The sequence below is a fragment of the Coregonus clupeaformis genome, unplaced genomic scaffold (genome assembly GCF_020615455.1).
Source record: "Coregonus clupeaformis isolate EN_2021a unplaced genomic scaffold, ASM2061545v1 scaf0613, whole genome shotgun sequence".
In the NCBI taxonomy this organism is placed as follows: Eukaryota; Metazoa; Chordata; class Actinopteri; order Salmoniformes; family Salmonidae; genus Coregonus; species Coregonus clupeaformis.
The window spans coordinates 184,987-202,869 of NW_025534068.1; the positions used below are offsets into that span (position 1 = coordinate 184,987).

Consider the following 17,883-nt stretch of genomic DNA (forward strand, 5'->3'; position numbering starts at 1 on the left):
TACGCCACCCCTTGAAAGGCGGACCGCAGAAACTTCCTGTGACGCGGCTGAACCGGCACATGAAAGTACGCGTCCTTTAGGTCTATGCTCGTACAAAAGTCCCCTCTCTGGACACATTCCAGCAGACGTTTTGTCGTTAGCATTCGGAAGGGCCGTTTGGTTATGCTCGTTGAGAATGCGTAAATCCAAAATCGGCCTCACTCCCCCCCGTCTTTTTGGGCACTAGGAAATAAGGCGAATATAGCCCCTTGTTCCTTTGCTCCCGGGGAACTACTGTCACCGCCTCCTTCGCCAAAAGTTCCGTAATCTCTGTCATCAGAGCGGCCACTTTGTCTGGCGTTTTCATCACGTCTCCACCACTCCCCTGAACGGGGGTGGGGTCCGGTGGAATTGGAGAGCATAACCCTTCTGCAACGTCTGTTCTAGCCAGCGTGAGAGGGTGCAGCTTCTTCGCCACTGCCAGCAATGCAGAGAAAGTGGCTGGGCGCGAAGCTGTGGTGCATCCAGTAGGAAGGACCTGTATTCCTCTATGGCCCTTACCGCCACTGTTCCCCAACATTGAAGTGGTGGAACAGCCCAAGGTGGGCCTCCCGTGAAAGGGAGAGGAAATGCGTTCTGAGAAAGAAAGAGGAGTAGGGACGTCGGTTAAACCCGTAACCGTCGTATTCCTGCCCTCCTTGAACGCATCGCGGGTCTGAATTGCACTGACCGAGGCCACGGCCTGCGGCAGGGCACCATTCCCCAGCAAGCGATTGCGTCATCTTAGGTGACTGCAATTCGCTATCAGAGCCCCTTCACTACAGTACTCCTAGAAGTCTGTAGTATGAGGTCTCTATGAGGTAAAACAAAGGCGGCGCCTTGATACCTTCTTAACTTTCACCTTCTGTGTGTGTTCAACTCTGCACCCCTGGTGGGTTGATTCACGCTCAGTGTGGTGAGTACTGGCTCGTTCTGTCAGGGAGCTGATACTTTGGTTATACCCATAACGCTAGTAATCCTGCCCTCCGTGAACGTAGCATGGGTCTGAATCGCATTAACCGAGACCTTGGTCTGCGATAATGCGCCGTCCCAGATAGCTGCTGTGTTACAATGCCTGGGGGCGCCGATACTCTGGGCACCTTGGTGACCGCGGTAATCGGGCCCTCCGTGAATGCAGCATGGGTCTGGCTCGTACTAGTGGAGACCTTAGTCTGTACTAGTGCGCCATCCCAAATAGCGGCTGCGTCCTCATGTCAGAATCTGACCGGGACTGCTGCCTTCTATGTAAAGCACTTCTTATACGTGAAGTGTGATGTGACGACCTGATTGAGGTCTTCTGGATACCTACTCTTAGTGCCTGTTCAGCAACGCACCCTCGGTGGGCTGAACGGCTCTTAGAGTGGTAAGGAAGAGAGGGTGAGATTTGAACGCTCTCGGACGTATTATGGAAGAAAGAGGCTCTTTTTTGACAAAGTCAGGTGGAGCCAACTCTTTATTAAACACATCAACAAAAGCATTTACATCAGCACCCGTCCCTTCAACCGAAGGGTGGGGGGGAACAGGGGCGCGTTCAACACCATCGATGCGTCCTCCATCCTCTCCCCGCGTCCCGTCACGTACGCCTCCTCTTGCCTCCTTGGAGGGCCAGGTCGGCGTCCTCGTCACCTCCCTCGCCGGCTGTAGTGGGGCTACCGTAGCTGCTGGGAGGGCCGAGCCCGCTCCCTTGCTGCTCGTGGCCGCCGGATGACGCCGATACGCGCCTTCGTAGACCCGGTCTACTTAGAGGGGCGGAGGTAGATGGCCTTTGGGGAGGAGGGGGCGGAGTCGTCCTGCCAACGGCAGGTGCTGGCCAACTGCTTCTTCTCCTCCTCCAACTTTGAAAACGCTCCGTCGCCTCTTTGACTGCGACCCAAAAGAGGCCGTCGTCAGAGAGGGGGGCGTTCAAGAGAGACGTCCTGTCTGCCTCTTTCATGGAAGTCAAAGACAACCAGAGGTGTCGTTCCCCGACCACCGAAGTGGCCATGGATCTCCCCGCGCAGACTGCGGACGCCGTGTAAGGTGGAGTATGGCGCCAGAAATTCTGGACGCCTCCTCCACCTCCTCCGGTGCCATCTCTGTCTTACCCGTGGTTAAACGGGACAGAGGCCGCCAAGAGGGCAATGTTGTTAGCTGCTGCTACAGCTTGGGCTCCCAACCCAAAAGACTTCTCTAACAGCGACGCTGTGAGTCGGTCCTTCTGGGATGGCAACGTGGCCTTCTTGGAAGAGGGCCAAGGGCTCGAACCCGGTACGAGATACGCCATGGCGCTCTCTAACCTGGGGATTCCCTGACCCTGAAGCCTTCCTTCCACTCTCGTGAATGGGAGATACGCTTTTACAGGCGAACGCGCCGCTAAAGGTGCCTCCCACGAGCCCCAACGTGACCTAGCCAAAGAAGGCATGGCAGGAGCCACTGGCTCTGCCGCCTTCCTTGGCCTGGAATAAGGACCGCCCTCCATCATATCAACCTCCGGTGCGGAGGGAAGAGGGGGCAGCTCTATTGCCAGCCGTTGAGCAGCTCTCTCAATGAGACCCGGAAAATCCGCTCTCAGAGAGGCTGCAGCGAAAGAGAGAGCTTCTGATCTCTCAGAGCTCGTATCCCCCTTCGCTATAGGGACTACAAAGCCCTCTCGCTCTCCAAAGGAAAGGGGGCTTGAAAGTATGAGGACGGGGTCCGACTGTTCCATTGGAATGCCAGACCCTTCCTCAAAATCCCCATCTTCCCCCGAGTCTGCGCCGTCGGACGACGCCTCTGAAGCAGAGGCTAGTATCGACAACACATCCTCAAGGGGGATGTCCTCCCTGAAAACGCCCAACGCTGCTTCCTCTCCTTTAAAGAAAGGAGGGCGCAGGAGGCGCATTCGGGGACTGCAGACGCCTTCCTTGGCATGCTGGGATCCCAAACACACGAAACATAAGTCGTGGTGGTCACGGCCGCCATGGAAGTGCATCTGCACTGAGCTCTGAAAAAGAGCTTTTGGGGGTGGAAAATCTCCGGTGTGCTCATTTAGACGACGTTGATGACTGGAATATCAACGGCGTGGCCCTGAGTCTTCGTGCTTCGTCTCTTCTTGGCTCTTCAGTCTAGTCATCCAGTCGCTGAAGAAAAAGGGAGGCTGATTGAGGGGAGGCACCCCCTCTTATAGGGACACCTGTACTCCTATTGGCTGCAGGTGTGTGCATAATTTTGTCTCAGGCTGCTGCTGCCTTAGGGCAGAGGGTAAACCATTAGGAGCAGAGCTCCCCTATGGGGCGAGGCTCCACGATATAGAACTCATGAGAGTCAACTTGTTGCTCAAAGCCGTGATCGTGGCTGTGACGTTTAGCCTCATTCTAAGGCTGTTCGGAACTCTCCAGCTGTAGTGTCTGTGTTTTCATTTGGAGTGTTAACTGTAACCTGGGTGTTCTCTTTAGCCTTGTCTACAAGGCTTGCTGCCACCAAATGCGCCTTGGTTCGGGCAACGTTCAATGTACTCTTTGTACGTCTGAGGCAGAGGATGTTACTGTACATTCCACCCACTCTTTTACTAGTTTATGTATGGGTGGTCCTCTTTAGCTCAGCTGGTAGAGCACGGCGCTTGTAACGCCAGGGGTAGTGGGTTCGATCCCGGACCACCCATACACAATAATGTATGCACGCATGACTGTAAGTCGCTTTGGATAAAAGCGTCTGCTAAATGGCTTATTATTATTATTATTATTATTATTATTATTATTATTATTATTATTATTATTAATCCCTCCAGTTATTTCTAGACCCAAGCTCCCCATCTTTTTACATGTTGTAAAGACCATCTTTTTACATGTTGTACAGACCATCTTGTTACATGTTGTACAGACCATCTTTTTGTTATCCCAGCTGTTTATCATCTATGCGTAGTCACTTTACAAATGACCTCGACTAACCTGTACCCCAGCACATTGACTCTGTACCGGTTCCCCCTGTATATAGCCTTGTTATTGTTATGTCATTTTCTTGTTAATTTCTTCTTCTATTGTTTAAAAACGTTTAGTTTATTTAGTAAAATTTTCTTAACTCTATTTCTTGAACTGCATTGTTGGTTAAGGGCTTGTCAGTAAGCATTTCACGGTAAGGTCTACACCTGTTGTATTAGGCGCATGTGACAAATAGAATTTGAATTGATTTGATATCATTAATATCAGGTTATAATACATTACATCATAGTAGGCTGTCATAGTAACAGCATATCATTATTTGAATTCTGCATGACAAGCCAGGGGTCATACGTTTGCTTGTTCTTGAACTGGAACATTGCACCTGCTCAAGATCAGTTACATACCCCACAGGCCCTCCACATAACCTCTATGTACAAATAAGAGAGCAGGTCTGGAATCAGTGTGGCAGGATAGGATGAATACAGAGAAGGATCACCGCTTTTACATGGTGGTCTTTCTGGGGGCGGGGGAATAATCATTTAATGATGATAAGTTTAATTAGAATGTCTACAATGCGAACAGTGACACAATTAATAAATCATGCTGTGAGAGGTACTGGATCCGGCTCAAATTAAGCACTGGTGTTAGGGGCAAAAAACCAAAACGTACACCACTTTTGTTTGGGAAACGTTTTAATAGACCGTATAGAGCCCGACCTCTGCTGGTGAAATAGGGAATAGCACTTCAATTATACAGTTTGTGTCAGTGGCCCTTCCTCAATTCATCTTTCCTTGATTCCTTGCATCCTCTTACCTCGTCACCTTTTCATCAGAGGGGAGGGACCTTCTATTCCAATGTGTGTATGAGGAGGAAGCAAGGAGTTAAGATGTGAGGAATTGAGGAAATACTTTTGAGTGTGTACGATGTTGAAAGGCCTCTCTCTGTCTCCCCACAGATCTCCCTCTCTCAGACCTGCCCCTGCTGAAACACCTAAGAAAGAGACTCCTAAAAAGGAGGCGGGGGGCAGAGTTAAGCTAAAAGCAGACCCCTCTCTCCTCGCCCCCCTCTCCCCCAACACACACACCTCCAGCCCCACCCCGACCCCCAACACCCCTACCCCCACCCCCACCCCGACCCCAGCCAGCAGAACAGGCCTGTGGAACAAAACCCTAGATATGGCACCCAGAGCTACTCCTCCCAACAACTCTCTGGGTGAGCACCATTTGCCCTGTCTGTCTAGTTGGTTATCCACATTTCCCAGATTTCAGTGTTCATTATTTGTGGCTATTATGGTTGATGTAATGTTTTTGGGGGCTGTATATTATAATGTCTTGTCTCTCTGTAGCAGCAGCAGACAACAGCAGCTCTCCTGCTGACTGGAGGTCCAGCCTCAAACCTGCCTCCAAGTAAGTATACTCTGTTCTACTCTACTCTATATTTTACTCTATATTCTATTCTACTCTAAATTCTATTCTACTCTATATTATATTCTACTCTAAATTCTATTCTACTCTACGTTCTATTCTACTCTGTTATGCACTATATTCTACTCTGTTCTACACTACTCTATATTCTACTCTACTCTGTGTTCTACTCTACTCTATATTCTACTCTACGTTCTGCACTATATTCTACTCAACTATATTCTACTCGACTCTATATTAGACTCTATAGTCTACTCTACGCTCTATTCTACTCTATATTCACATCTACTCTGGTTTCACTCCACTTCTCTCTATTCCACTATGTTGTGTTTCTGTTGTGCTCTATTCCACCTGCTGCTCATTCTCTTGTCACTGAACTCTAAAATACTCTGTAGAACTCTACTCTGTAGAACTCTAAAATACTCTGTAGAACTACTCTACAGAACTCTAAAATACTCTACAGAACTCTACTCTACAGAACTCTAAAATACTCTGTAGAACTCTACAGAACTCTAAAATACTCCACAGAACTCTATAATACTCTGTAGAACGCTACAGAACTCTAAAATACTCTGTAGAACTCTAGAATACTCTGTAGAACTCTACTCTACAGAACTCTAAAATACTTTACAGAACTCTAAATACTCTGTAGAACTCTAGAATACTCTGTAGAACTCTACTCTACAGAACTCTAAAATACTCTGTAGAACTCTAAAATACTCTGTAGAACTCTAAACTACTCTACAGAACTCTAAAATACTCTGTAGAACTCTACTCTACAGAACTCTAAAATACTCTGTAGAACTCTAAAATACTCTGTAGAACTCTAAAATACTCTGTAGAACTCTAAAATACTCTGTAGAACTCTAAAATACTCTGTAGAACTCTACTCTACAGAACTCTAAAATACTCTGTAGAACTCTAAAATACTCTGTAGAACTCTAAAATACTCTGTAGAACTCTAAACTACTCTACAGAACTCTAAAATACTCTGTAGAACTCTACTCTACATAACTCTAAAATACTCTGTAGAACTCTAAAATACTCTGTAGAACTCTACTCTACAGAACTCTAAAATACTCTGTAGAACTCTAAAATACTCTGTAGAACTCTAAAATACTCTGTAGAACTCTAAAATACTCTACAGAACTCTAAAATACTCTGTAGAACTCTACTCTACATAACTCTAAAATACTCTGTAGAACTCTACTCTACAGAACTCTAAAATACTCTGTAGAACTCTACTCTACATAACTCTAAAATACTCTGTAGAACTCTAAAATACTCTGTAGAACTCTACTCTACAGAACTCTAAAATACTCTGTAGAACTCTACTCTACAGAACTCTAAAATACTCTGTAGAACTCTAAAATACTCTGTAGAACTCTAAAATACTCTGTAGAACTCTACTCTACAGAACTCTAAAATACTCAACAGAACTCTAAAATACTCTACAGAACTCTACTCTACAGAATTTTCATATACACTGTAGAACTCTATTCTACTCTACCCTACTTCTATTCTGTTCCACGTTGGTTCTATTCCACCTTGGTTCTATCCCACTTCCACTTGTGTTGTCCCTGGTCCACTAGTATACTGGGAAGTCTGGTCACTTGGGTGTGAGGTCACATCCACCGTAGAAGAGTCACCTGGGTGAGGTCCCAGCCGCCGTAGAAGAGTCACCTGGGTGAGGTCCCTGCCACCGTAGAAGAGTCACCTGGGTGAGGTCCCAGCCGCCGTAGAAGAGTCACCTGGGTGAGGTCCCAGCCACCGTAGGTCACCACACTCCGAGAACAATCACTTGGCCCTATTACCTGTACTCGTGTATTCATCCGTTCATTCGTTCTGCAGGCGGTTTGTACATGCCGCTCCAAGCCGCTCTGTTTTCATGGGCCACCGGAGATCAAAGACCCTCCCCTCCCTCCTCGCCCACATCAGACCTGCGGTGTGTCGGGCTAAAGCCGTCCCCTAGTGCAACATGAAATTAGTGCTCAGAGTCCCATCCCCCTGCCCCCAGATGACCATTCTTCCTCCTCTTCCTCCTCCTCAGTCCTACTGACCCACAGACCCTCAGAATGTACAGAAGGTGAGGTGAAATATATTTTCTGTGAGAAAATGAGAGGTCAGAGGTCAGATTACATCTGTTCTTCCACTCTCTCCTCCTCCCCTTGCTCTTTCTCCTCCCCTCCTCTCTCTCTCCCCTCTCTCTCCTCCTCCTCCCCTCTCTCTCTTTCTCCTCATCTCTCTCGCCAGGCCTGCAGGTCCTAAAGAATCCTCTCCCCTCCACACTGACATTAAGAAGGCTGAAACCCCCTCTCGGCCCTGGGCAGGTGGATCAGGAAACCCCCAGGCTTCAGGCCCTACTGGGTCTACTCTGGCCCCCTCCATCCCTCCACAAGCCTCCTCACCCAGCCCGCTGAACACCGGCCCTGGGACATGGGGTAAGACACAGACAAATAGACAGACAGACATACACTTCCCCAGTTCCCAATAAAACACACTCTTCTCCTGCGTTTCCTCTCCTCTTCCAGGCTTTTTGACTGGAAAGAGCTCAACGACCGCTAACGGCACCAAGACTGACACCAAGACACCTAAACCAGTAGGTTTAACACATGAAATAGATGGTGATGGGATGAGGGATGTTAATACGTGTGTGGGGTTATATTAATGTGTGTGTGTGTGTGTGCAGGGTAAACCGGACTACATCCCGAAGGAAGAGATCCTGAGAGAGCTTCAGGAGATAGAGGACAGTGTTAATGAGCTGGAGAGGAAAGGAGTGGACCTGGAGAAACAACTACGGGCCTGTGAAGAGGGTAAGAGACACACAGAGGGAGAGATGGAGAGGGGGAGGAGGAGAGGTAGAGAGAGGGGGGAGAGAGGGGGAGAGATGGAGGAGGAGAGGTGGAGGGGAGAGATGGAGGGGGGAGGAGGAGAGGTAGAGAGGGGAGGGGAGAGGGGCAGAAGGGGAGAGATGGAGGGGGAGGAGGGGAGGAGAGAGGGGGCAGAGAGGGGGAGAGGGGAGGGAGAGTGGGGAGGAGAGGGGGCAGAGAGGAGGAGAGATGGAGGGGAGAGGGGAGAGGTGAGAGGGGAGGAGAGATGAGAGGGGAGCAGAGAGGGGGCAGAGAGGGGAGAGATGGAGAGGGGAGAGGTAGAGAGGGAGGAGAGATAGAGGGGAGAGGTAGAGGGGGAGAGGGGAGAGGTAGAGAGGGGATGGGGGAGAGGTAGAGGAGAGGGGGCGAGATGGAGGGGGGAGAGGTAGAGAGGGGAGCAGAGAGGGGGCAGAGAGGGGGAGAGATGGAGAGGGGAGAGGTAGAGAGGGGAGGAGAGATAGAGGGGAGAGGTAGAGGGGGAGAGGGGAGAGGTAGAGAGGGGATGGGGGAGAGGTAGAGGAGAGGGGGAGAGATGGAGGGGGGAGAGGTAGAGAGGGGAGGAGAGATGGGGGGAGGGAGGGAGAGATGGAGGGGGAGAGGTAGAGGGGGAGAGAGGGGCAGAGAGGGGAGAGATGGAGGGGGAGCGGTAGAGTGAGGAGGGGGCAGAGAGGGGGAGAGATGGAGGGGAGAGGTAGAGTGAGGAGGAGAGAGGGAGCAGAGCAGGGGAGATTGAGAGTGAGGAGGAAGAGGAGAGAGGGAAGAGGGTACCCCAAATGAGGTGTAGATTGGGGTCGGTATCACCTGAGGGGATGTGACCCAAAAAGAGACTGATGAATTTCCACCACTTCTGGCTCTAATAAAGTATCTGATAGCTTCCTGTCTCTGTGGGATTGAGGGGCAGTACAAGGACATAAAGAGAGCACTGGTGGCTGGATGGAGGGAGGGAGGGAGGAGAGGAGAGGAGAGGTGGAAATGGTGTCTTAATATTTCTCTAGTATTTCATGACCTTTGATATCTTGAAGTCTGCTTTTAAATTCCACTGTGTTGTTAATCGTGTCTGTGTGTGTGTGTGTGTGTGTGTGTGTGTGTGTTTCAGAGGGAGAAGAGGACGTGGTGATGGATGACCTGATGGTGGAATGGTTCAACCTCATCAGAAACAAACAGGTGTCCATGAGGAGAGAGTCTGAACTGGTCTATATGTGAGTCGCTCTCATACACACACACCGCACCACACACACACACACACACCCACCCACATAAAATACACACAACAGATATTTCCTAGTCCTCTAACGTGTGTGTGTGTGTGTGTGTGTGTGTGTGTGTGTGCGCAGAGCGAAGACACAGGACTTAGAGGAACAGCAGCCCAGTGTAGAGCAGGAGCTGAGGAGACTCATGGACAAACCTGGTGAGGAGAGAGAGAGGGTGGGGTGGGGACAAACCTGGTGAGGAGAGAGAGAGGGTGGGGGTGGGGTGGGGTCAAACCTGGTGAGGAGAGAGAGGGTGGGGTGGGGTGGGGGTCAAACCTGGTGAGGAGGGTGGGGTGGGGTGGGGTCAAACCTGGTGAGGAGAGAGAGAGGGTGGGGTGGGGTGGGGTCAAACCTGGTGAGGAGAGAGAGAGGGTGGGGTGGGGTCAAACCTGGTGAGGAGAGGGGTGGGGTGGGGTGGGGTGGGGACAAACCTGGTGAGGAGAGAGAGGGTGGGGTGGGGTGGGGACAAACCTGGTGAGGAGAGAGAGGGTGGGGTGGGGTCAAACCTGGTGAGGAGAGAGAGAGGGTGGGGTGGGGTGGGGACAAACCTGGTGAGGAGAGAGAGAGGGTGGGGTGGGGTGGGGTGGGGACAAACCTGGTGAGGAGAGAGAGGGTGGGGTGTGTTGGGGTCAAACCTGGTGAGGAGAGAGAGAGGGTGGGGTGGGGTGGGGACAAACCTGGTGAGGAGAGAGAGAGGGTGGGGTGGGGACAAACCTGGTGAGGGAGAGAGAGGGTGGGGTGGGGTGGGGTCAAACCTGGTGAGGAGAGAGAGAGAGGGTGGGGTGGGGTGGGGTCAAACCTGGTGAGGGAGAGAGAGAGGGTGGGGTGGGGTCAAACCTGGTGAGAGAGAGGGTGGGGTGGGGTGGGGTGGGGACAAACCTGGTGAGGAGAGAGAGGGTGGGGTGGGGTGGGGTCAAACCTGGTGAGGAGAGAGAGGGTGGGGTGGGGTCAAACCTGGTGAGGAGAGAGAGAGGGTGGGGTGGGGTGGGGTCAAACCTGGTGAGGAGAGAGAGGGTGGGGTGGGGTCAAACCTGGTGAGGAGAGAGAGAGGGTGGGGTGGGGTGGGGACAAACCTGGTGAGGAGAGAGAGAGGGTGGGGTGGGGTGGGGTGGGGACAAACCTGGTGAGGAGAGAGAGGGTGGGGTGGGGACAAACCTGGTGAGGAGAGAGAGGGTGGGGTGGGGTGGGGTCAAACCTGGTGAGGAGAGAGAGAGGGTGGGGTGGGGTCAAACCTGGTGAGGAGAGAGAGAGGGTGGGGTGGGGTGGGGACAAACCTGGTGAGGAGAGAGAGAGGGTGGGGTGGGGTGGGGTGGGGACAAACCTGGTGAGGAGAGAGAGAGGGTGGGGTGTGTTGGGGTCAAACCTGGTGAGGAGAGAGAGAGGGTGGGGTGGGGTGGGGTGGGGACAAACCTGGTGAGGAGAGAGAGAGGGTGGGGTGGGGGTGGGGTGGGGACAAACCTGGTGAGGAGAGAGAGAGGGGTGGGGTGGGGACAAACCTGGTGAGGAGAGAGAGAGGGTGGGGTGGGGTGGGGTGGGGACAAACCTGGTGAGGAGAGAGAGAGGGTGGGGTGGGGACAAACCTGGTGAGGAGAGAGAGAGGGTGGGGTGGGGTGGGGACAAACCTGGTGAGGGAGAGAGAGAGGGTGGGGTGTGTTGGGGTCAAACCTGGTGAGGGAGAGAGAGGGTGGGGTGGGGTCAAACCTGGTGAGGAGAGGGTGGGGTGTGTTGGGGACAAACCTGGTGAGGAGAGGGTGGGGTGGGGTGGGGTCAAACCTGGTGAGGAGAGAGAGAGGGTGGGGTGGGGTCAAACCTGGTGAGGAGAGAGAGAGGGTGGGGTGGGGTCAAACCTGGTGAGGAGAGAGAGAGAGAGGGTGGGGTGGGGTGGGGACAAACCTGGTGAGGAGAGAGAGAGGGTGGGGTGTGTTGGGGTCAAACCTGGTGAGGAGAGAGAGAGGGTGGGGTGTGTTGGGGACAAACCTGGTGAGGAGAGAGAGAGGGTGGGGTGTGTTGGGGACAAACCTGGTGAGGAGAGAGAGAGGGTGGGGTGTGTTGGGGTCAAACCTGGTGAGGAGAGAGAGAGGGTGGGGTGTGTTGGGGACAAACCTGGTGAGGAGAGGGTGGGGTGGGGTGGGGTCAAACCTGGTGAGGAGAGAGAGAGGGTGGGGTGGGGTCAAACCTGGTGAGGAGAGAGAGAGGGTGGGGTGGGGGTGGGGTGGGGACAAACCTGGTGAGGAGAGAGAGAGGGTGGGGTGTGTTGGGGTCAAACCTGGTGAGGAGAGAGAGAGGGTGGGGTGGGGTGGGGTCAAACCTGGTGAGGAGAGGGTGGGGTGTGTTGGGGACAAACCTGGTGAGGAGAGGGTGGGGTGGGGTGGGGTCAAACCTGGTGAGGAGAGAGAGAGGGTGGGGTGGGGTGGGGTGGGGACAAACCTGGTGAGGAGAGAGAGAGGGTGGGGTGTGTTGGGGTCAAACCTGGTGAGGAGAGGGTGGGGTGTGTTGGGGACAAACCTGGTGAGGAGAGGGTGGGGTGGGGGTGGGGTCAAACCTGGTGAGGAGAGAGAGAGGGTGGGGTGGGGTGGGGTGGGGACAAACCTGGTGAGGAGAGAGAGAGGGTGGGGTGTGTTGGGGACAAACCTGGTGAGGAGAGGGTGGGGTGTGTTGGGGACAAACCTGGTGAGGAGAGGGTGGGGTGTGTTGGGGACAAACCTTGTGAGAGGAGAGAGAGGGGGTGGGGTGTGTTGGGGTCAAACCTGGTGAGGAGAGAGAGAGGGTGGGGTGTGTGTTGGGGACAAACCTGGTGAGGAGAGAGAGAGGGGGTGGGGTGTGTTGGGGTCAAACCTGGTGAGGAGAGAGAGGGTGGGGTGTGTGTTGGGGACAAACCTGGTGAGGAGAGAGAGAGGGTGGGGTGTGTGTTGGGGACAAACCTGGTGAGGAGAGAGAGAGGGTGGGGTGGGGACAAACCTGGTGAGGAGAGAGAGAGGGTGGGGTGTGTGTTGGGGACAGTGCAAAAGTTGTTTGTGTGTTGGTTTTCACTGATTGATCCAGAATGTATTAGTAGTCAGTAACATGATGTGTGCAGAGCGGCTGAAGACGTTGTGGGATCGTCGTAGAGAAGAGGAGTTGATGGCCAAGCTAGTGGAGATCGTCAATGACAGGAACGCCATCATAGACGGACTGGACGATGACAGACTCAGGTAGGTGTGAGAGAAGGGGGGGGGGTCTTAATGGGAATGGCTCTCTGGGATTGTGTGTTGTCTTTGTTGATGTCATGGTGTGTGTGTGTGTGTGTTGTAATGTGTGTGTGTGTTGTAGTGTGTTTTAATGTGTGTGTTGTAAAGTGTGTGTGATAGACTAATCATGCTGTGTTCCTCTCTGTCTGGTCTCTTTTCAGGGAGGATGAGGAAGATGAGCAGCTCAATAAGATGATGAAGACCCTAGGTCAGTCCCTACACGACAGATCTAGGATCAGTTTCCCTTCTATAACCCTTATCAGACCCCTAGGTCAGTTCCTACACGACAGATCTAGGATCAGTTTCCTTCTATAACCCTTATCAGACCCTAGGTCAGTTCCTACACGACAGATCTAGGATCAGTTTCCCTTCTATAACCCTTATCAGACCCTAGGTCAGTTCCTACACGACAGATCTAGGATCAGTTTCCCTTCTATAACCCTTATCAGACCCTAGGTCAGTTCCTACACGACAGATCTAGGATCAGTTTCCCTTCTATAACCCTTATCAGACCCCTAGGTCAGTTCCTACACGACAGATCTAGGATCAGTTTCCCTTCTATAACCCTTATCAGACCCTAGGTCAGTTCCTACACGACAGATCTAGGATCAGTTTCCCTTCTATAACCCTTATCAGACCCCTAGGTCAGTTCCTACACGACAGATCTAGGATCAGTTTCCCTTCTATAACCCTTATCAGACCCTAGGTCAGTTCCTACACGACAGATCTAGGATCAGTTTCCCTTCTATAACCCTTATCAGACCCTAGGTCAGTTCCTACACGACAGATCTAGGATCAGTTTCCCTTCTATAACCCTTATCAGACCCTAGGTCAGTTCCTACACGACAGATCTAGGATCAGTTTCCCTTCTATAACCCTTATCAGACCCTAGGTCAGTTCCTACACGACAGATCTAGGATCAGTTTCCCCCTTCTATAACCCTTATCAGACCCTAGGTCAGTTCCTACACGACAGATCTAGGATCAGTTTCCCTTCTATAACCCTTATCAGACCCTAGGTCAGTTCCTACCACGACAGATCTAGGATCAGTTTCCCCTTCTATAACCCTTATCAGACCCTAGGTCAGTTCCTACACGACAGATCTAGGATCAGTTTCCCTTCTATAACCCTTATCAGACCCTAGGTCAGTTCCTACACGACAGATCTAGGATCAGTTTCCCTTCTATAACCCTTATCAGACCCCTAGGTCAGTTCCTACACGACAGATCTAGGATCAGTTTCCCTTCTATAACCCTTATCAGACCCCTAGGTCAGTTCCTACACGACAGATCTAGGATCAGTTTCCCTTCTATAACCCTTATCAGACCCTAGGTCAGTTCCTACACGACAGATCTAGGATCAGTTTCCCTTCTATAACCCTTATCAGACCCTAGGTCAGTCCCCACACGACAGATCTAGGATCAGTTTCCCTTCTATAACCCTTATCAGACCCCTAGGTCAGTTCCTACACGACAGATCTAGGATCAGTTTCCCTTCTATAACCCTTATCAGACCCTAGGTCAGTTCCTACACGACAGATCTAGGATCAGTTTCCCTTCTATAACCCTTATCAGACCCTAGGTCAGTTCCTACACGACAGATCTAGGATCAGTTTCCCTTCTATAACCCTTATCAGACCCCTAGGTCAGTTCCTACACGACAGATCTAGGATCAGTTTCCCTTCTATAACCCTTATCAGACCCTAGGTCAGTTCCTACACGACAGATCTAGGATCAGTTTCCCTTCTATAACCCTTATCAGACCCTAGGTCAGTTCCTACACGACAGATCTAGGATCAGTTTCCCTTCTATAACCCTTATCAGACCCTAGGTCAGTCCCCACACGACAGATCTAGGATCAGTTTCCCTTCTATAACCCTTATCAGACCCTAGGTCAGTCCCCACACGACAGATCTAGGATCAGTTTCCCCTTCTATAACCCTTATCAGACCCTAGGTCAGTCCCCAACACGACAGATCTAGGATCAGTTTCCCCTTCTATAACCCTTATCAGACCCCTAGGTCAGTTCCTACACGACAGATCTAGGATCAGTTTCCCTTCTATAACCCTTATCAGACCCTAGGTCAGTTCCTACCACGACAGATCTAGGATCAATTTCCCCTTCTATAACCCTTATCAGACCCCTAGGTCAGTTCCTACACGACAGATCTAGGATCAGTTTCCCTTCTATAACCCTTATCAGACCCCTAGGTCAGTTCCTACACGACAGATCTAGGATCAGTTTCCCTTCTATAACCCTTATCAGACCCTAGGTCAGTTCCTACACGACAGATCTAGGATCAGTTTCCCTTCTATAACCCTTATCAGACCCCTAGGTCAGTTCCTACCACGACAGATCTAGGATCAGTTTCCCTTCTATAACCCTTATCAGACCCTAGGTCAGTTCCTACACGACAGATCTAGGATCAGTTTCCCTTCTATAACCCTTATCAGACCCTAGGTCAGTTCCTACCACGACAGATCTAGGATCAGTTTCCCTTCTATAACCCTTATCAGACCCTAGGTCAGTTCCTACCACGACAGATCTAGGATCAGTTTCCCCTTCTATAACCCTTATCAGACCCTAGGTCAGTTCCTACACGACAGATCTAGGATCAGTTTCCCTTCTATAACCCTTATCAGACCCTAGGTCAGTTCCTACCACGACAGATCTAGGATCAGTTTCCCTTCTATAACCCTTATCAGACCCTAGGTCAGTTCCTACACAACAGATATACGATCAGTTTCCCTTCTATAACCCTTATCAGACCCTAGGTCAGTTCCTACACGACAGATCTAGGATCAGTTTCCCTTCTATAACCCTTATCAGACCCCTAGGTCAGTTCCTACACGACAGATCTAGGATCAGTTTCCCTTCTATAACCCTTATCAGACCCTAGGTCAGTTCCTACACGACAGATCTAGGATCAGTTTCCCTTCTATAACCCTTATCAGACCCTAGGTCAGTTTCTACACGACAGATCTAGGATCAGTTTCCCTTCTATAACCCTTATCCAGACCCTAGGTCAGTTCCTACACGACAGATCTAGGATCAGTTTCCCCTTCTATAACCCTTATCAGACCCCTAGGTCAGTTCCTACCACGACAGATCTAGGATCAGTTTCCCTTCTATAACCCTTATCAGACCCTAGGTCAGTTCCTACACGACAGATCTAGGATCAGTTTCCCTTCTATAACCCTTATCAGACCCTAGGTCAGTTCCTACACGACAGATCTAGGATCAGTTTCCCTTCTATAACCCTTATCAGACCCTAGGTCAGTTCCTACACGACAGATCTAGGATCAGTTTCCCTTCTATAACCCTAGGTCAGAGGCAGCTGAAGGGTGACACACAGCTTGACATTTCCCAGAGATTCTACAGTACATGAGGTGTCACCCTTCAGCTGCCTCTGACACAACTTAGTCATTTAAGTCCTTTCGCTTTCAAACGTTCGTCTAATTGAAGAGGCTATCACTGTTTTTCAGTTTGTATTTATTTAAATAGTCCAAATGTGTGTTTTCATGGGGAAATTATGCATCTCATTTAATCTAATAGCTACTAATGGAAAAGCATCTAACAATTTACACCCCCTTTCAATTAGAAAACCCCCAACATATTAGGCCTTTTCTCTAACTGAAACTGAAATGCCTAATGTGTAGTAATGTATCTGGTTAATGTAGCAGGTTCAATTGACCCTAAACTGAGAGTCAGTCAGAAGCCAGTCTCCTCTGTAATTCATGATGCTGAGTGTTGAGCTAGAAATTGAGAAAATAAAGTTTGTTGAACTTTCGGATGGTCGCCTGATGTTGGGTTGCGTCCCAAACGGCACCCCATTCCCTATGTAGTGCACTACTTCTGACCAGGGCTCATAGGGCTCTATATAGGGAATAGGGTGCCGTTTGGAACGCGGCCTTGGTAATGTTGTAATCAGGTCTGGTCAGCTTGGAGAGCTTTTCTAAATCGACCAGAGGCCAGAGGCTGCCTATTTAGACTTAATGTATTCATCAAGTTAATGCTGCATTATTATTCTAATGTGTGGGGGGGTGTGGTGGGTTCTGTAGAAACAGTATCTGTGCCTTAGTTGAGAAATAATGAGTCCTCTTCTAATTGAATGCAAATCATTCTGCATGATCAAACCCAATGCTTTCTCACCTTGGCTTGCGCTCTGTTGTAGCGTTTTAACTGGTCTCGTTGTCAGACAATCTTTTCTTTTAAAGAGCATCTGCCCCCGGAAACCAACTTCTCATTTAGAAAGCAGCCCTATGTGGCGTCGATATGAGTCGAGCATTTATTCTGCTGTCAAAACCGACTACAAAGTGTAAATGGGATACTTTTGGTGATAACGTCAGTCTCGTCCGAAACTGAGTTTTGTGAGACTTGAGGTCGTGACTGCGTCACAGCATAAATGAAGGTTGGGTGTGTTTCAATCCTGCACACAGCTGGCAGCACACAAGTAATCATCAATTCGGAGTGCAGCTGTTCGCAACCCGATTGTGATGCCTGTGGTAAATGTATGTTGACTTTGAATATCCCTATGGAATCTTCAGTAAATTGCAGAATGCACATGGGACAACACAGAACATTCCAATAGCTCCACATTTCAATGACTTAAACCTCAAACCAACTATCAATTGTAGAAATTCATATACAAATATTGAAAACATTTAATGAGAACTAAAAGGTGTGCAACATGTAAATATTGTCTCATAAACAGCGCCGGAGAAGATGGCTGCCGTTTTACAGCCCTCTAACCAATTGTACTATTATGTGTGTTTTTCCGCGTTATTTGTAATTTATTTTGTACATAATGTTTATGCCATCGTCTCTTATAACCAAAAAGAGCTTCTGGATATCAGGACAGCGATTACTCACCTCGCATTGGACGAAGACTTTTTCTTCAACGAGTCGGACGCGAAGGATATTCTACAGACACCCGGCAAGGCCCAGATCCCCGTCATTCGCCTGAGGAAGAGACGGAGATATCGTGGGACGTAGGTCGGGGGTGCCTTGTAAGGATCCGACGGCGAGCGAGTAAACTGCCTCTCCCATCAATACTATTAGCCAACGTTCAATCTTTTGAGAATAAAATTGACGATTTAAGATTACGGTTATCCTACCAACGGGACATTAAAAACTGTAATATCTTATGTTTCACGGAGTCGTGGCTGAACGACAACAATGATACCATTCAGCTAGCA

The 17,883-nt window shown here is 50.2% G+C and overlaps 1 protein-coding gene across 1 annotated transcript in view; it reads left to right on the forward strand.

Annotated features, from left to right (window-relative positions):
- Positions 1–17,883, forward strand: part of LOC123485215 (MICAL-like protein 2) — a 47,721-nt gene that overhangs the window by 23,672 nt on the left and 6,166 nt on the right. The window contains exons 9-17 of the mRNA XM_045216121.1: positions 4,870–5,126; positions 5,260–5,320; positions 7,592–7,779; positions 7,870–7,937; positions 8,028–8,151; positions 9,305–9,407; positions 9,543–9,616; positions 12,535–12,649; positions 12,847–12,893. Coding sequence (XP_045072056.1) covers positions 4,870–5,126; positions 5,260–5,320; positions 7,592–7,779; positions 7,870–7,937; positions 8,028–8,151; positions 9,305–9,407; positions 9,543–9,616; positions 12,535–12,649; positions 12,847–12,893 — 1,037 coding nt within the window. The remainder of the gene's footprint in view (positions 1–4,869; positions 5,127–5,259; positions 5,321–7,591; positions 7,780–7,869; positions 7,938–8,027; positions 8,152–9,304; positions 9,408–9,542; positions 9,617–12,534; positions 12,650–12,846; positions 12,894–17,883) is intronic.